This window comes from Prinia subflava, chromosome 7, assembly GCF_021018805.1.
Source record: "Prinia subflava isolate CZ2003 ecotype Zambia chromosome 7, Cam_Psub_1.2, whole genome shotgun sequence".
Taxonomy (NCBI): domain Eukaryota; kingdom Metazoa; phylum Chordata; class Aves; order Passeriformes; family Cisticolidae; genus Prinia; species Prinia subflava.
The window spans coordinates 10431330-10453716 of record NC_086253.1 but is presented as its reverse complement, the minus strand read 5'-3'; the positions used below and the strand labels follow the sequence as shown (position 1 = coordinate 10453716).

The following is a 22387-nucleotide window of genomic DNA, read 5'->3' as shown; positions in this document are numbered from 1 at the left end:
AGCTTAAGGAAAAATTTCCAAGTATGCTTCTGGAAAACCATGGACAATGGCAAAGTTGTAAACACAGATCTGGGCAGGCACGTGATTTTAGGGTAATACACCAGCCTTGCAGTCCCCACATCCTACTGAGTTTCTCTTCTCAGTTTTCCTTTGAAAAGATACTGACAAAGACATATGCAAAAGCTTTTTTATCTGGTGTTTTCCCCGTATCTAACTGTGAAAGCAGTTTTCTTTGATTGGTTCAGCAGAGCTAGAAGTTGCTACATAGGAAGGATTTCAGCTCATATTTATGTCAAATGACGTTTTCCCCATCGCAGACTTTATTGCACAAGTCCTTCTGTGACACTGAATTTCTCCTGTGCAAGTCTATGGTGTGGGCAAGAGAGGCAAGAGTAACTGTTTCGTTTTTTGTTTGTTTGATTTACCTTGAAGATACATTTCTTCTCCTTCTGCAAACATCTGATTGCACCTGACACATCGTGCGCAGGTTGGGTGATAATGCTTTTCTCCTGCCTGTTTGGACAGAAGATACAGATGATTAAGCACATTGATCAATTTAGCAGTTTTTCTTTCATTCTCTTGGATATGAATAATTTAATTAGTTAATGACAATTAGTTCAACAGTCTCCTAAAACCACAGTGCTAATTTTTCATTCCAGACAATTCATGCTTTAAAATGTAATTATGGTCTCGCCTACACAAAGTAAAAAAAAAAAAAAAGTTAATGTGCAATAGTTAAGTCTCTGAATTTACAGGATAGAAAGAAATTTATGCAATGAACACATTTTCCCTGTAAACCAAGTGCAGGGAACTTAGGACTCACCTCTGTGAGGAATTTAGGAGGTCATAACCTTGAGCATGGATTTGCAACTCAACCATATGTTCATCATGCATCAACTGAATATATAATCTTAATGCTCAGCAAAAACCATTCTGTGTAAGGAATGTTTGTAGCTGCTTGGGAAATGTCTTGCAGGTAACTTGTCCTAAAGACCTTCCATGAGGAATGTGTGCAGTCTGCCTATAGGACTGCAAGTCCAGAGCAGGCAGATTTGGGTACTGTGCACTGACACCCTCATACAGACAGGCAAGAGTTTTGCCATCTGTTCAGAGATTAATCCACATAATTTAATACCACTGTTTTCATTGACTGGAATGAGAACAGGACTGAGCCCTCAATTTGCTCTGAACTGCTTAGTAACTCACCAAGTTTCATATATTTAAATTCTCAATTACCTGCAATGCTGGCTTGAGCCAGTGACAAAAACAGCATGAAGCTGTCCTCTGCTGAGTGAACAACATGGGCCAGTCCCTCCAGACTGCACTCCCACCCCATCTTTCACATGGCACTCAAAAAACAGAGTTCAACATCCCATAGACAGCTCTTGGTCATGCTCTTCAAAATCCCTACAGAACTGAAAGCCAGATCTTGGCATCTCCTTTCTCCTCTTTGACCCCACACTCTTCCATGCTAGACAGAAGTTACCGTGGTTTAAATGGCTTAATTTCAGTGCCATTTCCACTAGGAACAAAAGCCAGCAGACCAAGTAACTCTACAGCTTAGAGCTAATGTAAAATAGGTTAACTTAAGATTAAGCTAAGCCTGACTTCAGCAGAAATTCTCCTAAAGTAAAAAATATGCCAATTTGGGCCAAGTAGAATGTCTCATAACCTGCTTACCTGAAAACCACAGAAAGCGCTACTAGGACTGTGGGTGTCTTTAAGAAACTACAATCAACTATTGCCCCACTGCCTTCAGCATGTAAATAGGCTCTCACAGCACTGCACTGAAAATCCCCTTCCACCAGCCTAGAAATTTAGCCCTGTCACTACAAAGGTGACTTTTCTAACACTTATTCACTAAATTGCAAAGCTTTCAGAGGCATTTATATCAAAGAATGTACTCTGTGTATGGGGGCTATTTTGCCATTCACAATCACAGGAATGCAGTAAATCTAGGTTAAAGAATCCCTGGGTTTACTGCACCGGTGTGAACTTGATTCACTCCTGAAAACCTGCTGCAGCATTTCAGATTGGCAATAAAGAGCAAAACATCACATCAGAATTGCCATTTTGAAATGGCAGCTTTGCTCCAGTTCACTCTTTTTATGTTATCATTTGTGCAGATTTCAGAGTGATTTTTGCAGTTTTAGACATGGAAGATGGTCACCACTATCTGTGATGACACCTTTAAAGTACCAGACCACAAAGTATCAGTATTGAGTTTAAACTTTAGGTTTAAAATTGCTTGCCTTAGTGCAGGTGTTTAAGCACGGAAGAATATTTAATTATCACCAGATAAACTTATGTTTGGCATATCAAATTGAAAAGAAATATAATTTCCCTTGGAAGTGCACAAGAGTTGCTAATGGAATGCACAGCCTCAATAACCCAACTGATTTAGCACAGATGATATAATTCCTAGGCTAACATTCTCTAAGGGAATTCAATTACTTCTTCGCTAAAATAAACTGCCAGGACAGATTCTCAGAAAACCTGGATGCATCACAGAACAAAGCCTATCTCCCTAAACTTAACAGTACAACCAAACACATAATTTTAATTCAATTATTGAATTCACTTGCATAGTCAGTAGTATCAACTCGGTATGGAATGGCACAGAAAGACATCTTTTATGACATTGATACAACTGTAACAGAAAAATAAGGGGAGAAAAGTATAGTGATCCTTTTGCTGATGAGCACACCAGGAGAACTCCAATGGATTTTGCATAATTATATCTGAATTAAAATGGCACAAACTCAAAATTTTTCATCTAAGTGCTGACAGTTAAAATTTATCACCCTTTTAAAATTTATTTTGTCCTTCTTCTAATCAAAGCACAGAAGACAAGACATAGCAGACACTCTATCACTTGGAATTATTTTAAAAAGACCACACCATATTTCTAAATGAGAGGTGCTAGCTGAACCTGAGGCTAGGCAGCTGATGCAGGAATTAACTAATACTATTTACTGATATGTATAAACATTTACCCTAATTAGATATCCTAATATTAGATACCCTAATTATATTCAAACCTAGGACCTGAGTCTGAATCGTGGAGTTCCCTGGGGTGGGTAAATGCCAAGGAGGCTTTCATCAGTGCCCCTTTCTCCTGTCCCTTCAATTTCAGAGACTTGGTCTCACAGAGGAACAATGGGTTCCAGCAGAACCCAGCTATTTTATAAGCTTAGGGCAGAAAATATTGTATGGTTCTGGTCTGGTTGTAATAAAGGTCTCATCATGTCTTTCTCTTCTTGCTTATATTGATGTGAGGTAGCTCAGTGCAGCAAATTCCTAACCATATGGTTACTTCTTTGCACAGTTTGAAAGCTTACTTTGACAGATTGTTGTCTCAGTGTTTAATAAAATACCAACACACACACAGAGCACGGAAGAAGCAACATTCATCTCTGAGACATCTCTTACAGTTGAAGTGATAGGTTCTAAAAAACCTCCTCAATATCCTACATTTGCTTCAAGACTGCACCAGGTCTTTGTGCCCTGGAATCCAGATGTGAAGACAGTATTATTGTGAAGATCAATTTGAAGGCTAATTTTCAGCTGAGATTACCTCAGACCTGGAAAGTAAAGTGTGTCCTCAGTAATACAGTACATTACCAATAATTTAATTTTTCTTCAACTGACCATAAACCAGGTTTCCACAACCACTGAGCTGCACTCTTAGTGTGGAATTAAAAAGGAATCAAAACAGTCCTCAATACTCTGAGACAAAGTATTATAAGGCACCCTTTTCCCTTTAGGTATAAGAGACCCTTTGAATGTGAAGTCTCTCTGCAGAGAAGGAGGAGCCTCCTGGGCTGATCAACCTGAGGAATGTTTCAGCAGGGGAGCCACAGACCTCCTGCAGTCCTTGCCCTGAGCACAGGGACCATCACAGTGCTGCAACCTGTCCCACAGCACATCCCCAGACAAACCCATGATCCCTCAGAGCAGCACCAGAGAGCTCTGCAACAAGGTACATCCAACCACTTTCCCTCATTTCCTGTAACTTGAGGGCTTGAGCAAAGTAAAAGGAGAATAAAGCTGATGTGACAAATGAGAATCACATCACTCAAACGACAATTTGAAGACAGTAAGGGGTGTTATTTTAAAGTCTCCAGAGCAGTATGATCACCAGGCCTGAAAAACATGCAGTGCTAGCAAAACTAGTGTAATTCACACCAAAAGGAATAAGCTTAACTAGTAAAGTTTGAGTTTTAAATTAGCTGTCATCACCCAGGAAAAATATATTACATTACTTCAGACAGCCCTGCAAAAACTCAGCTCATTTTCTGGCTGGAGCTGCCATAACTGATGAAGTGGTAGAATATGTAAAAGATGATATGCACAATAACTGTAACTCTACCTCAATGACATTGCTTGTCTGGTCTCTCATGCTGTTTCTGGAAGTGTGATTGATATAATTTTTTACTGCAGTTGATAAACGACAATTGCTTATGGATTGACACATGAGAAATTGAGTAGCCTAAAGGCCAGAGTGTGAGCTGAGTCCTGGAATGAAGACTCCAGATTTCTGATGTATGATTCATCACTGAAATCTAAGTACATCCTATCCCACTGCATTACCCAATGAAGTAGTTAGTAAAGGGAAGATAGAAAGTACAGAAAATCATTTAATATACTAGATAAACTTAGAACTCTCTGATTGTTTCCTGAGAATTAAAAGCTACCAGTAAACTTTCTCTTGTAAAAATGAAAAATAATAACAATAAGAAAATCTATCTTGTTATCAAAATGCATAGGAGTAATGGACACCTTTTATTGCTGGGAGTAAAAAGTTTGTGGAAGTGACAAAAGGTTAGATTGCTGCAATGATTCAATCATATCAAAGCATATTTTCCATTTTGAGTGTATGATACAATATAGTTGCTATAATAGTTCCTCATCTCCACTAAATGTTGTCTATTGAAGTAGATCCAAATCCTGTCAACCTCGTACTCTAAAATCCCCAAATCAAGTCCTAACTGTACCCTATTGCTGAATAGAAATAATGAAAACCAGCCTACAAAACACTGAGCTGGCCAAGGCATGGAGCAGCTGCCTGACCCACAAACAAAGCCCACAGAAGACTGGTATAAAGCATTCTTAGTTAAAAGCTTTTCACGTGGAACAAATTTGTTGGAGAGTTGTGTCATCACCAGACAAGCACCTGTCCAAGCAAAGGGAAACAGAATAAAGCACAAAACCACTGACAGTCAATAAGCCTTCCCTTCAGGCAGCTTCTCAACCTGAAATGAAGTATTAAAGATCTTACAGAAGACATATGACTTGAGTGCTGTTGCTTTTTAATGGAGGAAAGTGTCTATTTGTATGGGATGGGAAGGGGAAAAATACTTAGGCAATGTAGGGAATGGTGAAAGTGTAAAACTTCGTTTAGACAATAAATTATTCTCTTTTGTGTATTTTGTCTCCATTTCCTGAGTAACGTCCATTCACATAAACATTCCCATTTGCTCATTAAAGGGCACTGATATTCCTTCAGGTAAACTTCATAGTACAGGCAACAGAAATATAATTCAGTTTAAAGCCAGGAAGTGTGCAAGTGACCACAGAATGATAGAATAATTCATCTAACCCAACCTCCTGCTCAAGCAGGGTTAATACTCAATTCAGATCAGTCTGCCCACAATTTTTTTCAGTTGAATACTGAAAAACTTCAAGGATGGAGACTGCAAAACCTCTGAGAATACTGCCTCAATGGATAGTATTTATTAGTGACTTCTTTTCCTTTTTATCCAGTTTGAACCTCCCTTTAAATTTATGACAGTTGTCTCCTGCCCATGGTGATGTGCTCAGTAAGGTGCTCATCTCCACATCCTCAAGGGCCTCCTCACAGGTATGGGAACACCACAATTAGGTCCCATTAAAGCCATCCCTCTCCTAGGGCTGAACAAGTTCAGCTCCCTGAGCAGCTCCTCAAGATATGTGCTCCAACCCCTCAACTATCATGGTTGTCCTCCACCAAACTCACATTGCTTGTTCTTGCACTCTGTGGAAGACTCCCATAAAATCTGCTGGCTCTGTTCAGCTCCCATTATCTATCATTTCGTATCTGCTTCATTCTCTATCATTTTAAATTCAATATTGAGGAGTGTGTACTTTCAATTTTTTTTCAGAGTATATAAATAAAAAAGGTGGAAAATCACTGAATTCCTTCAGTGGATATTTAATTCATCCTGTTCATACTGCTTCATTCACTTCCCAAATGATTGTTTTTACTGAGATATTAAGCCATTATGTGAATGAATTATGCTTTTTCTTAGGTGCCAGGAATGTACAGGAAACTGATAATGAAGCACAGGTATAAAAAGGAACTCCACATATTTATCTTTATAAAATGTAATAAAGTTTTTGAATGACATACAGCATTTTGTTGTTAAATAGCCCAGTCAGTCACTGCATTGACTTATAAAGGTAAATTCACAATTTCTGTAAGTAAATGCAGTTCCCTGTCTTTGGCTGAGATAAGGTTTTGATTCCTGCTCCCAGAAATTCATTAGATATTATCTAATAACTCCCTGACTTAACAGCACAGAACTGGCTTAGAAAATGTTCCTATCAAGTTATTCCACCAATTAGGCAAACCCAATCAAGGGTTGTTCTTGCTTATTCCCAGGAGTTAATACAACCCTCCTGCTCTTGGCCAGCGCTTCAACCCACATTGTACAATGTGCATTTAGTCCAAAAGGCTGTGTAAAATCTAGGGTTCAGATGTTTGTCCTGTCTTTCTCCCAGGAGTACCACAAAGAAGGTGCACAGCACTGAACCATCAGATGTCATCAATGGATGCACACACTGATACCTCTGCTACTGCATCCACATTGTGGCATATTACAAGGACTATATTGGCCCCCATAAACTGAATTCTAAGGGGTATATTCAAATTAGAGTGATGCTATTCAGAAAATAACCTTTGTGCTCGGAATAGAACACTCTGCTCAGTTACCATCTTGAAGTGGAATCACATAAAATCTCCACTCACATTTCCAGCACAGTCAGAGTTTTGCATATGCAACAGAAGGACTCAAAGAATTACTCACTAATAGTTGTATACAGTAATGGTTAAGTTAGTAAACAGCTGTCATATCATCTACTGGGTTTGAAGGGACAGGCAACATTGTCAAGGCAGAGGTATTTGGCAAAACATCTATTGCTTCTGTCATACAACAGTGTTGAGGAGAAAAAATTTCAGAGCCAGAAGTTAAAGACAGAATTCTGTGGAGAAAATCTCTCACTAATTCTCTTAGTCACAGTGGACCTGACTCACCACTGACTCACTTCAACAGCGTGCCAGGGCAAATGAACCATTTTCATCAGGATTTACACCACTGTAAATGCAGTGGAATGGTTTGCATCAATCACTCTCCTCATCTTCTCCTTACTGGATTCATTTATCATCCTAATGGATGCCAAGAAACAGTCCCATGAGATGTTCACTACACACACCTGCAGCATTACCTACAACTTCAGCAATCTCACACGTATAGTTATTTCACATTGTCTTGGTTCTGGCTCATCCAGCTGTGCTTTGCAGAGCCTTGAGAATTCCCACCCCTATTTGAGTCATTTTAATTACTTCCCACACACTCCTTATTCTTCCAGGTATGAGGTGCAGATCAAATGTACCATCAGAAACATTTATCTCAGAAGGGTAACAACTTACTATAATGCAGGACTCTCAGAAGAAGTTTCTAATGGTTGTGGGGAAAAAACAAAATAAAAGTAATTCAAAAACCATAAGGGGGATAGATGAGAAAAAACAAATAATAGAAGGAAAACCAGCACTATTACAACTGTAATTTCACTGTGTGACATCTGCGAACAAGTTCTGGCTCAGGAGCAAATTCAGCCCTACCACAATCAGGTAAAATCTGGAAAAGAACAACACTGCATTTTTTTCTGAAGAATCTGGTAAACGTTCTTGTAAATCAAAATGGTCTGTCATACCTAAACCCACTGATTTTGGACTCAGTTGTTTCTGTTATGGAGTGAGTGATCTGCCTCTTTTGTCCTTTTCTTCTCAGCTTTGCAATTTGTCTTGCCACCCACTGAGACTGGAAGAGGCTTCTGTTTTCCATCTGTTCAACAAATCTCCTTTATTTCTTTTCCACTTTCCCACTCCTTAAAACCCACCTAGGGGCCAAGACAAGCTGCAGCTGGCTCTCACTTATGCCAGCTCTTGATAGGAGAGAGGGAGTGGAGAAGGAGAAAGATGAGTTGCAGACATACTCCCCTAATCTTCAACTTTGCAGCTGTGTACTTAGTGCACTCATTTCAGATAGGAAGAATGAAACTCAACCAACACTGAACAGCCCTGGAGAAACAGCCTGATTTATCAGAGGAAGCCAGCACAGCTCTTTTCAAGCTGAACGTGGTGGTCTGGGCTGTAAGCATTTAAGAACAGAAGCTGTCTCTCATTCTGTGCCTGAACAAGGACTGCTATTCTGGATCACCAGATTTACCTGGGAGTGGAAATGCTGCTGTCACATGCAGAACTGATATTAATAATCCTTCCTGAAAGTAGGAAGTTTCTACTTTCAGACCTAATGCACATATTTCCAGTACAATGTACCACTGAGAACTTCTTACTTTACGAGGGGAAAATAAATTTGAAAAAGCACAAAAAAATGCTCAAGGTTAGTAGGATGAAAAAATCTTACAGCTACAAGAAATGAGTCACAGGCTGCTCTCCTGCTATTAGCAGACACGCTGAACTGTTTTCACGTGGGCCAGAGCATCCTGGAGATACTTTATCAACAAAGGCAATTGTCCCTGAGTGCAGTCACTGCTGCACACTGCCATGGTTACGGGACAGAGCTGCAGGCAGGGGCTCGTGCTGCTGATGGGGTCAAGGGAGACCCAGGGCTCTGCAGAGCTGTGCAACAGCAGCATTCCCCTGATGTGGGTCAGAGCAGCACCAGGACTAAAAGAACAATTGGATGAGGGGGTGAAGACATCCATGAGGTGCAACATTTCACACTGCAGGAACACCCAAATGCTGGCAAATAGCACCGGGCATTAATGCATCACCACAGCAACACACGGCTTAGAGAGGCAGCGTGGCTGGCAGAGTGTGCTGCTGGGGTCTGAGGCTCAGGAGCTACCAGGGAGACTACTGGAATCACTCCTTGGATCCTTTAGTCAGTCAATTCAGGTAATTTTAGTTAACTGGTACTGCATATTTTCATGTGGAAAGGCAATGGACACCACAAGTCTGCCAGGCTCAAAAATCAAACTACGCACTAAAACTAACGCATACAAACCCACACAAGCACAAATGCACAGCAGCACTGCTGAGGACTTTCCCCACACATGTGGGAGGAATTCTCAACAGATAAGCAAGTAAGCAGCTGAGAAAAGAAATAAAATCCTGCGACAGCCATTCTTTCTTCTCTATCAACCAGTTTCCTTCAAATCCTAAACTTTTCTGTTATTCAGAAATAGTTTGCAGAACCCCTTACTTTGGTAAAAATGTAAGTCATAAGCTATCATCAAATGGTACTCAGTGCTCTTCAACAAACCTAACAAATTATTTACAGGGTAAAAGCTGTGCAAAGCATTTGGTTTAATGTACAGTTTTCTCCTGACACATTAACAATTTGTGAGCTTTTAGCAGTTCAGATAATAAATACAGATAGGCGTAGCTCTGTATTTCTGGAGAGAAGAGGTGGCTAAAATGGGAAAGGCTGAAAGTGGGAGAAATATTAATCTAGACCAATATAACTGGGCTACAGAAAAGGCTACAAGATAAGGGAAAAAAAACCCACTTGCACTTATATTTATTTCCTTGCTGATAGTATTTTTAATGATGCCTGTTTTAAAGCAGAAAGTCTAGATCAGCTGTCAACAATTACCCAGCCAAATTCAGATACAATGCACTGATGATCAACCTGCCTTTGCAAGCCAGCAGCCCCAGATAAATGCAAGTGGCATCAAACCAGAGACCCTTCCCAAGCTGCAAACTGCCTTGCATCTCAGCAAACACTATGCATTGGAAGGGCTAGTTAACATTTCCTACCTTAGATGGTCTCCTTTTGCAAAAGCTAATGCTGATTTATTTAGATGTGTCTTTCCAAGAGCTTTCTGTCTTCTCTGCCGAAGGGAGAAACCCGGCGTAGAGAGCAGTTTCTAACGAAGGTACCACTGACACTTGGCTCCTTCTGTGCTCTGACAGGCTGCCCATGCACAGGGAACCCTTCACTCGTGCAGGCAGAGCCGCCTTTATTGCATGTTTCACTATTAATGCCAATGTAACAAGCTGCTCAAGCACCTCTCACACATCAGTAGGTCCTGTTATTAATGAACAGCAGGGTAACAGACATTGCAGAATGAACCATTCCTCCACGCTGCGGGCAGAGATCTGTACTCCCTGCTGTAAAGAATTAGTATCGTCTCTATGCTGTACTGAGACTCTTGAAAAGGGAAAGACAATAGATCTACCAAGTGGGTATGTCTGCAAACAAAATCAGCTCAACCCTAGGGCAAAGCAAAAAACAAACTATCAAACATAAGATTCATGTTTTTATTAATAAGTCACTGAGGTATAAGTGACATTTAACTGACATACAAGTTACTGACATTTCTAGTCTCATTTAATTTGTTCCCTTATTTCAAAATAACATTTGGCTGTGATTAATAGATTTTAAAAACATATATTGATTTTGTTTTTCTAAACATTTACACATACATGTAAACTAGTAAAATGCTAACCCTTTCCTCCCCCACATAAACTGAGTGCCATGCTGCCGTGTTAGGATGTCAGATACTAAACACAGAGAAGGTTCCAACTGCTCTAAGTGATTTTCAAAAGTACTTGTAAGACACATTTTCACCACAGTCATTTAGCTGTGAATCATGGGACAGCTGTAGATAAAATGCAGTGCTGCAAATACCCCTGAGGGGTTTCTGGCCACTGATGGGATGCAGTTGCCTATCCAAGCAAACGTGACTCCCTCACAGCCGATATTGTGTTTGTCATTAAAACATCCCCAGTGGTTACCTTTGGATATGGAGGCTTCCTCTAACAATGCACGAAACCTCCAGCTGAAACAGCAGATGAAGAGAACGCCTCCCCTCAAAGTAACACCTCACTATGGCTGTCAAATTCAAAGAACTCACAGAATAAAATCACACTGGTGTGGGATATAACAGGAAAGTACTTTCTTTAGAAAGGGTGGAAGAAGTCACCATCACTGCACAAGACAGTGGTGAGGCATTGTCTGGAGTACAGTGTTCATCCATGCTGAGAGAAGGTGGCTCCAGTTAGGAACCCACGATGAGAAGATCCACCAGCATCACCAGAAAAGCCCAGAGCTGACTTATGAGCAGAGAATTGAGGGTTCACTCAGTTTTGCAAAATAAAGATTGAGAGGAACTATGACTAGTCTCCTAAATTCTCCTTAGAGTTCATCAGTTAAAGGGGACAACACTTGAAAAAGGCTAAAAATTAATCTTTTCCAAAGCATTTTTAACTATTTTAATATGGACCACTTTAAAATAGAGAGATGCTGGAATTGAGATGATGTTTCTAAGTATCAGATGTTAAGGAAACCCAGACATGCCTCCCAGGAGAGGACAAGGAGGAGTCACTGGCTGTCACACAGCTTTGTCATGCACCTCAACAGCTTTCCAAACCTTTCACACAACCTGCTGTGTGGGAAGGACTGGGAGACAGACAACACATCTCTGCCTCCCCCAGCAAAATGCAGCTAAAAGACTGATTAAAAATGAGGAAACAAATGGAAAGTGTTTTCTTGAATGAAAGGGGTTTAAAGCAAGCTCTGAATTATCATAAGAAATACTGTATATTTAAAAAAAAAGACAATTACTTTTTTTAGGGTATGCTCACTAGCACAAGTTGAAATTTTAACTAATAAATTACTGCTTGTAGAAAAAAAAAAAGGAGAAAAATATTTTTAGTGCTAAGTGCAGAGAAATAGATTGCAACACAACAAAAAGGAAATGGCTGGTCATAAAAATCAATGGCTTGTTATTTTTAAATGTGTATTATTGCATGATGATAACTATTGCAAAATTGGCAGCAGAGATACAGCATAAGCACTAAAATAAACCCTTTCTCTCCCTAAAGCCTTTCAGGCACAGCGCATTTTAAGTCAAACTACGAAAGTAAACTCCAGCAACCTCTTGCTCCTCACTTTAGCTGGCAGGTTTATCAATATATATGGTCAGGGATAAAACAACACAACTTCTAGGAGAGGACTGAGTCGCATTTAAGAGCATTCTAGATGCACCACAAACAAAGCAAATCTTGCACATAAATACACTGGTGGGTAGGTTTTTTAAAAAAGAACAAAACAGCAAAATCATTGCTTTTAAAAGTAATAAAATACACCATTCTCATAAATGAACTGCTCAGCCTTTTTTATAGCTTTTACAGTACAAGTTCCTTGGAACAGTGGGTGCAAGCCAAGGTGGATTGGAGGGAGGGGAAGAAAGAAACTAGAAAGGAATTATAAACAAAGCTATCCTGTGTTTAAGCCCATTTACTACATGGAATGAATCTGGCCCTCAGAAAATGGGCTGAGAGAAGAATTTAGGTAACTAAATCATCATTGTATTTGGCTGACAACCTACAAAAACAGCCATATTTTTTATAACTTATCAGCAACTCACACTAGTTGACTCTCCCTTCCTTTCTGCTGAATAAACACTTAAAATGAACAAGTGTTGGAAAGGGAGACAATATTATAAAATCTGGGCACAGAATAATTGTGGAAGCAGCTGTCCTCCTGACATTATCACAGAAATCAGAGATGGAAAAAATCCTATGAAGTCATACAGTCCCTCCCTTTGTCACTGCAGGACTGTTCCCTAACATAGATTTTCCAGTGCCTTGTCCAATCTTGTTATAAGACCTTCTAAGTGATAGTTTCCAGCAGCTCCCTTGGGAATATATTCCTCTGCTTAATAAGTATTGCTGTCAAGATTCCCCCTCTCTTTAAGAGCAATTTGCTCTTTTATTTCTGTCTTTCTCCAGATAATATTCAAGATGATAAAAAGAAATACTGATGTTTTGAAGAATGTGTCAGTGTTCCAGACAATTCCACAAATAACATGTCCTACAACAAAAGAACAGGCATGAACACCCAGCATTTTTTCTGTCCTCCTGACCAGGAGATACACAAACACATCAATTAGCCTGCTAGTGACAAATAGAGTTCGATACAAGGCCAGAGAGAGAAAGAAAAGACCAGTCCCAGTCCCAGGCCTTTTGAACAAGTCCATCTGCTGCACACAAACAACAAATGCCTCAACCACGTTAGCTACGGGCATGGTCCCTGCCTCCCTCCAAACCTGTCTGCTCAGGCCATGACTTTTCCTTTGGCTTCCTCCCAAAAGGAGGTGTGTGCATTCCCTCCTCAGGCAGCTGCTCTCCATGGTACACACCAACACTCAGGGGCTGTTTCAGTGATCCCTCACAGAGTTCCAAAGGCTGAGGAGCTCTGGGCTGATCACCATGGAGGGAGGCTCTCAGTGTGAGTCACTGCTTGGAAACAGGCAGTGGGAATGTCAAGAAAGCTCTTGAGGTATGTCATGGAAAACCAGAGGGGATGGCAGCAGATATCTTGGGAGATGTCACGAGGACCAGGACCTACTGTGACAGCAGAATGCTCGGACATGTGACATGCATCCCTGTTCAAGCCTCATGAGCTCTGTTGCACACAAAGCAGCAACTGTTTCATACAATCCTATGGAAAAAAAAGTTTACAGATCATAAAATGTGCAGATTGTTCCAACAAGTGTCCAGACATTAAATGTCATTGTAACCACTCAAATCCATTTCCTGCTCCATTCCAACTTCCACCTATGTCTCGTGTTTCACAATGATACTATCTGTGCTTTTACAGGTGGTGAAAGTCCTTTCTCCTCATCTATTTTTTTTAAAGGCTTCGGGATCTTGCATCAGTATTTTTCCGCAATTAAATTCCAAAGACCAATGAAAGTAGCTCCCAGCCTGAACCAGTACCAAAGCAAGATGAGAATCAGTGCTACAGAGCTGTTCTTAGAGAACACTGGGGAATGGAGAGGAGAGGGACACACACACACTGACCAAAACCATCACATGTAATCCGTCATGGTAGAATTCCTACAGCAGCTTTCAAAAATTAGCTTTCCCCAAGTTTGTTACTAGCCCATCTACAATAAAAACAAGGAATTGTCTTTTTATTCAGTTCACTCTCAGCAAGAGTCAGAAGAATCAGCTACAGTCACATGTGCTCCCAGGTCCCACAGATCACACTTGGTACTGTTACAATCTTTAAGACTTTTTTTTTCTTTTTATTACCCATAGAGACAGTAGGGACCCCGTTCTCAATCACATCACAGCACATGCTATTGTTTAACCACACTGAAGGTAAAATATTACCACATAAAATGAGCATTCTTGCACATATTTCAAGGCAAGAACCAGGACAGAAAAACACAATATTGTGAAGCCAAGAGTCAGTACAGAAACTGGAGCTTCTGTTCTCCTATCTCAGTATTCATCACTCCTTGTAAACTGCTCTGAGTAAGCGCACTCCAAATTTGCCACAACTTTAACTCTTCTCTCTGCATTCACCTAGTTCAGAGGAACTACCTTCACTTTCAAATCTCACCTCCTTTTATTCCTTTTCATTCAGTGTTAATGGTTGACACCTCTGAAAACATATAACAGCTTTCACTGGTCACCTTTCACATTTTTGAAGGTTTTAAGATGTTTTCTTTTATTTTGCCTCTTCCAGTTGAGACAACTGTGTGCAAAAAAGTCAGAAAGCTGTCTTTACATTCTTTCAAATTCCACTGTAGAAATCCCTTTTGGAGAGGTCTTTAAAAACATTTGTTAATGGAAGGTCTCTCATGCTTATGTTAACACTGTATCATCCCACCCTAATACAGATTCCCATCAAGTAGGGATACTTGCTCATCAGCTCCTAACGAGTTATAATTGTCCATCACTTGGACAGTTAAGTCTTTGCATGAGTCCAAGCAGATCTTTCTCTGGTGGAAGCCCTTTGGGACTTCTCCAGGCTCTCTCAGCTGATGAAAAGAGTGAACTGAGCAACTCTTCCTAACTCCAGTACTGCTTGAACTTCACAGGGAAAACCAGCAAGAAAAAGTAGATAACCAATGACACTGACAGTGTAGCCATACACTTAGATCCAAGGATAAATTTCATTCAGATCAAAGGAATATATTCATTTTGTGACAGTGGTTCAGTTATATGGAAATTTTTGCATTATGCATAAACATACACCTACACTAAACAACCTCCTGCTTCTCAGAATAACAAGTGCAAAAAAAATCTCTGCCACACAGTTAATTTCTGGGTGCAAAAACACAGTTCAGATCATTCATTTTACTTTTCAACAGCTTCATCCTATCTTTGGGGACATAAAAAAGAATCAAAAAGCAGAAATTACAAATGAATTCAGTGCAAGTTTTAAAATGTGCCTGATAACACATCCATTTATCACTTCTGCTGCCTGAACATTCTCCAGTACCATAAACATCCATTTAGGGAGTTTGTGTATTACCAAATCATTAACAGAAGAAACAAAAATCTAATTACAGAAAAAGGTCCTGGTAGTTAATAAAAGTAACATTAAGCTGTTGCATTAACACTCATTTGTGAGCACAGAAGTAAACCCAAAAGAGCTACTCTTTTTGTACACTTTGGGATGTGCAGGAAGGACAGGCTCTCCTTACCTCGAGCACTCTTCCTGTGATGTACTTCTCGCAGTTGTCACACCTGATCCCAAACTTGGCGTGATAGTCCGTCTCGCAGTACGGAACCCCATCCCTAGGAACAACGACAGGCTGTACACATGGTGCTTTATGTGAGCTTACAGTCTACTGGGAGGTCATGCATCCAAAATTTGTCAGTGTTTCAGCACTTCAGAGGGTATTTACGGGCCTTCCTGCCTCCCAGGTATCTTGTGTTTATTAATATTGCAGAAAGCTGAATAGTAACGAACAACTATTTTGGAACACTTTTCTCCTCAGTTGCTAAACTCAGGCATCAGCCTGGTAACAGCACAGTCTCTGAGACCCTCACACCACCTGTTTAATCATGTTACCCATTAACTTCTTTCACGTGCTTCCCCTCTGTGGAAAACACAGTTATTTCTACATATTACTCTTCCCCTCTTGTCATCTAATTCATCCAACTGATGTATCAGCCCATACATGTATTACCTAATCCTTCAGCTGAGACTGCAGAGAGTAATTTCTCAAAATTCTTGTCCGTAAACCAAGTTTTGATAAACATTTAAATCTACTGGCACTCTTGACTGGATTTGCTTAAAGGCTGTCATGGATCAAACATCTTGGGAATGTGCTCCACAGAAGCCAGCAATGACTGCAAGAATTCAGCCTGAGCAGCAGAGTGTTCATGCATGATGTGACCAGCTATTTCACCACCACCAGTGAGTTAAGATACAATTTAGAGAGGTGAAGGAAAAAATCTGGAGTCTCAGCTATTATTTTAAAGTGTCAAGACCAGGACATTTGGACTATTGCCCTGACAAGAACCTGTTAATTTTACATTTTTCAATTTTACAGAGTTGTACACGTAGGCCATTAAACTGATGAATGAAAACAAACTGCTCTAAGAAGAAACTGGAGACTCTTCTTGTGTTTCAAAGTTCAAGTTAAACATAGTTAAATATGTTTTGTTTGTAAACAAACTAAAGCAGCCCACGGTCAGACAGATTTACTAGCAGAGGCATAATTTTATCACACATTTCCCTGGAGAAACATAGAAATTAATTTTATAGCATGGAAGTTGGATTTCTTGGAGACTAACCTATAAGTTATCACAATAATTAATTGAATGAATTAAAGACAGGCTGTTTCTCCTCTTGAGTTATTTTGTTTGGCATTTAGCCTTTTTAAAAACAAGATTTCACAGTAACTGTGTCTTCACAATTTGGGGGTGGTTATATTAAATAACAAGCAAAAAAAGCACTGTACTAAAAAACAGCAGCCATTGAGCACAACATAGAGACAATAGGAAATTTATTTAAGAATACCCTTTTAATAAATATTGTTCTCTCAGTGCAAGCTGTGAAATTAAATGCTGGCCTGTGAAAGGCCTGCATGTCACTTTGAAACACATTCCACCTGCTGCCTCTCTGTAGCATAGCTGCTTTGTCAAGTCCCATTCCAGGTAAATGGGGAAAATGTGACTTTTCTCCATTTCATTTTTTTAAATACAATTTAGAAAATAATTTAGACAGTAATGTCCAATACCTTATATATCTCTGAACATATATATATAAAAATAAAGGGTATGCAATGATAAATTAATTATTTGGCATTAAAGAACATTGACAAGAGGTGAAAATACTCCTCTACTTACTTGCTGATATACTCTGCATTCAGTAGCTTGCCACATGTATTGCACTTAAAACAGCCCAAATGCCAATGTTTGTCCAAGGCGACCAGGGACTGACCATTTTTTATTTCTGAACCACAACCCCCACAATCTGCAAGAGAAAAACCCAAATGAGTGAATCACATCCTTCAGGTGGTCATGCAGCAGTTGGTTATGGCAGGACCAGGATCCATCCGTGTCCCAGCAACAGCTCCCGAGGGCTCCACAGCTCACTCCACTGCTCACTGGTGGAGGGCAAGTGTTGGTGCCCTTAGAAAGCTCTGACACTGCTACAAGACATGCATCATTCAAAGAAAAAAGCTGATTACATCAGCTTCCTAGTGACTTAGGTTTTATTTTAATTAATTAAACTATATTAAAAAAATATGAAGTTCTGCTCATTAAATTTTCCAAACATCGCAAATCAGCCTGACAAAAGAAATAAAAAAGAAAAAGAGTTAAACAAGTTATTCTTTGTGTTAGCCTTTGCCTTTGGATCTGCAAGCTCTACTTATTTCAAAGTTCTTTTTGCAACCATGAAAAAAATCCAAGCTGAAATTCCGGTATGAAATTTCCTGTAACCAATAAAAGCACATCAATACTTAAGAGGCAGTAGTGACATTTCAATATGTGAAAGTGATGGATGTCTATGTGTTTATTCTCTATAAAAATCCACTTATATAAAGCTCCAAGAGGAGCTAACAAAAAATACACGTAAAACATGTGGTAACAGAGGTTAGTCTATGTTGGTTAAACAGGCTGTAGGCGAACTAGCTATACTCCCCAGAAAGAGCAACTGAGAACAAAACTGCCTGGGGCTTTGGTTGCCTTTTTTTTAACAATGGAAGACTTTGACTAAGCTGCTAGAAGCCCAATCTACACTCGGTTTCCACATGAACAGTCAGTAATTGAATGCCCTCTCTAGACATGCAATGCAGACATGGGATTTGGTTCTCTATATCCCAAATGAACCCTCTAACACCCCCCAAGGTCCATCTCTCATCCACTCTTCACTCTACAGATTACCTGACTCTGTGTGATTTTCTTACTAAATGTTAAAATAGTCAGAATGTGTGGAAAAAAGGGGATCAATGCCAGTGAAAAATTGATTCTAGTACCCAATATCTCAGTAATCCTTCTAATCCTCCACAAAGTATCTTCCATCTCATGTGGAAAAATGCATAGCATTTTTTATTAATTCTTTGGGTATATCAAGGGTATATCAACAATTTTCTACAGAAAAAACAAAACTTGAAAGACACTTAATCATTCAGAAATGTCAGAAGAGAAAAAACCCACAACAATGGGTAGCTTACATGGAAGAGAAAGCTATGCAAAAGCATTAGAAAGATTTATCTAGTTATTAAGAAAGAGCTCTCAACCTAGGATCTCATTAAAACATTTAAAGAGTCCTCTTATAACTTTCTGATTTAAGACTGTACTTAGTTGGTTACATGACCCTAATGAGACAGCATAAGTGAAATTGTAAATGTTTCACTTCTGAGCACACAGTGATAAAGCACAGTTTGTATTTTCCTTCAGTGGATTTGGAATGTATTGAGGGAGCAATAATGTGTCTCTGTAATGTTACCCTCTAGAGCACCAATACGTGGAAACAAGCTTAGCACAAAAGCATGTGCACTACAGATCAGAACATTTGAGTTTTGCTAATAAAAAAGAACATTTGGGTGCGTGCCTGGTTTTAGTCCCTGCAGTATTCTGCAGTATCTATTGTTTAACTGCAATCAGAAATTTGTTTGTGATCTCCCCTGTACTGGGGATTCATCTGGAAATCTGATTTAATCTCATTGCTTGAGGGTTTATTTCACAAAATGAATACAACATCATGTGCTCAGATGTCATTCACCTTTCATCTGGTTTAAGCCTGGGTGGGCAGAAGTGCAGCATTTTGTGAGCATTTTTTTTTTAAATTCCCAACTGCTGTTTTCTCTGTAAAGTGCCAGATAATTACAAACAAATATTGTGGTTGCTATGCCAACAGTGCCTACTGATGCAGTGTCCTTGCCTTCCCATCTTGGATGCAGCATCCTTTGGTGACTCAACTAATTTCAAGCAATAACTCTGCAGAACACATCAATTTGCTGCTACATGTTGATATTCTTCCTTGAGCACTCTCTCAAAATCAACACTGTCACAAGAGGTTTTCAGAGCTACTGTTTTATAAAACAAAACAAAACAGAGAGGTAGGTACTTATATAATAAAAATTCAAGGACTCAGGCAGAAAGTGAGTATTTTACATTCCTCATTTCTTCCAAATGGAAGGCATGAAGGAGGTTAGAAGCAAAAGGGGAGGATGAAAAGAGAAGGACTTGTCAGAGGGGGCAGCGATGTTGGGAGCTCAGTGAGTCCCCAGGAGATGTTCTGCAAGCACAGCTGAGATAAACAGGCAGCTGAACAGCACACATGGTACACATCAGACAGTTCTGAGACAGGAAAAAATCCAGTGTAACAGTGGGTCAATGCAATACTCGTTCTTTGAAGAAGTTTGCCTGAAGTCACACGTTTTTGTGCACTACTGACAAGAGTTGCTCATTTAAAGCATTAAGGTCTTTTCCAAGAAAGCTGTTGTCAGGAGATGCACCATTCACTGCTCTATGTAATTTGGAGAAAAATTAAAGTTTTATTTTCCAAGGTCAGGTTTTGCCACAGACGTGCTCCCAGTGCTGTTTCCCTCTGAGGCAAGTGGTTTGCTGAGGTTTGCAGGTAGCTGTGCTCTGGGAAGGCTCAGTGCAGTGACCCAAGAGAGCAGGGAAGCAGTGACAAGAAAAACTCCCCACAGTGAGCATGTGCACAGAGCAAGGGAATGTAAATACATTAAAGGATTCTGTATCACAGATAATCAAATGAACTTGTTCTGTCAGTACTCAATCAGGCAAATAATGTCCATTATAGTCAGAGGCACTTTGCATATATGGCAAGGAGACAGCAAAGATGGCCAAGGAGGATCCATCTCTGGAATGAGTGACAAGAGAAAGCACCTGAGAGAGGACCAACCTATCCCCAAGATAGAATGGCATTAGCAAGAGGAATCAGTAGAGCATTTCACAGAGCATTCATACAGCATCTTTTGCTGATGAACTACAGAAATGAGATAGTGAAAACTTCTGTGAGGAAATGTGGGAGGGGAAGAATACAGAATAAAAAAAGGAGAGATTTCTCCCAGAAGTGAGCTGGATTCCTTACACAGGAATCTAAGCAATCCATGGAGCCCTTCCTCAGCCATGATCCATCCAGCTTGATGTAACAGTCATTAATATTTTTTCTATCTTTGCTATTTAATCAAATTGTGTAATTACATTAAGGTAGTGGTGGACTCTTAAAACATGGCAGCACTTCATGAGCAAAACAGCACAGGAGCAGAGTTCAGAGTGACACCATTTCTCTATGATCTACTGCAAAGAGGTTGGTGTGAAAAGATCACATTTTTTTCCTATAGTGTTTGTATCTTCTGACAGTGCACAATGGTCTGAGGTCAAGTTGAATCTCCCCACTGTCATTTCATACATTAAACTCCTTGCTGTAAAGGATTTAGCCATGCAATCCTGCCACTGATATTTTCTGAAGCAATACTGGAACACATACAAATGAGTAAATCTCACATTGGTTTTTATTTCAGGTGGACTTGGACTAAATCTTCAAAAATATTAGCATCTATGTTTCTCTCCAAATAATTGATTTAGTTCATTTTAATCAAATCTTTGAGAGGTTCAGTGTATTACTAGTCCCATAATAGCACCATTGTGTTTCTTTTTAATATCAGACTTTCTTAAAACCAACCTATACTTTTTCATGTGGCTATCTTGTATTTCATGACACCTCTTATGCAGCAGAGTCATAGAAGTTCCAGTTATACATCCTGGTGTAAAATCCCGTTCCTTAAACCTGTGAAGTTCTTTAAATTAAGAAGTACTGACTGAAAAGAGCAAAAATCCATACTTACTTCGCAGGTTCTGTACAGGGAAAGAGCCAGTGCTGCTGGAAGGGGGCAGGGAACATTTCTGGCAGATGCATTCCTTCCCATTAAAAGTTACCCGGTCACCCGCAGGGAAAGGCAACCTACAACAGCAGGAAAAAAAGCAAACTGGTCACAGTTTCAGGCCCTTATCAAAATTAAATATCTTTCCATAAAGGAACTGATTAAACTCTGCCTTCTTTTTCTCTGCTTGCCTAGGTCTCATTCAGTTTTCCAACCACTCAGAGGTTTAAGTATCAAAGGGAGATATCAAACAGACAACTTCAAATGCAGATGGTTACAACTTTTTAGGAAAAAAATTCATATCTAATGATATAAAAACACAATGAACACTCAAGTCTGAATTGCTGTTTATCTAAGAAATGTAATATCAGCCAGGGTTCATCACCAACAGGATCAGTTACAGAATGAAAATAAAATTGGCATTACAGGGAGTTAAACAGATGCAAATACAGCTGCTTTTATGTTGTTAAATAGCTGCACAAGAGCGATGACTTTTACACACTATAAACCAGCACTTGCCCTCACAACTTTCACCACATCAAAGTTCGTCTCTTAATCTATGTGCTCAGAAAACAAATGTTAGTGAACTCTCAAAGGGAAAAACCTACCCCAGTTATAAAGCCCACAGTGTCTACATTGCTTGTTTTCCCTACTCAACTACAGCTCTCCTTACACTTAATTAAATCATTCCTTTTTATCAATGTCCTTAAAACAAAATGCTCTCTGTTGTGCACTTCCTTGTCTGGGCACAGAAACCACTGAGGCTTTTTCTCTAAGGGAACCAGATGGACAAATCACTTCATATGCAGCAAAGGATGGCGAGGATTTAGAAACACTGCACTCCACCCAAAGCTCATGTCCAACTAAATCCCTATCCAAGCTATCAAAACATGGCTTAAGTGGGGCACAAACATAATACACACTTTCTGCCTCATGGTGAAGTCCATCTGATCAGACTATTTCATTATCATTTCATTAAAACTCT

The 22387-nt window shown here is 39.7% G+C and overlaps 1 protein-coding gene across 6 annotated transcripts in view; it reads right to left on the bottom strand.

The window, feature by feature from the left end:
• The window catches only part of ABLIM2 (actin binding LIM protein family member 2), a 130410-nt gene that overhangs the window by 48935 nt on the left and 59088 nt on the right, over positions 1 to 22387 (bottom strand). For all 6 annotated transcript variants that reach the window (XM_063401563.1, XM_063401564.1, XM_063401565.1 and 3 more), the window contains exons 4-7: positions 21367 to 21482; positions 17390 to 17516; positions 15736 to 15829; positions 426 to 513 (exon numbers count right to left, since the gene is read on the bottom strand). In XM_063401563.1, the coding sequence (XP_063257633.1) occupies positions 426 to 513; positions 15736 to 15829; positions 17390 to 17516; positions 21367 to 21482 (425 nt within the window). The remainder of the gene's footprint in view (positions 1 to 425; positions 514 to 15735; positions 15830 to 17389; positions 17517 to 21366; positions 21483 to 22387) is intronic.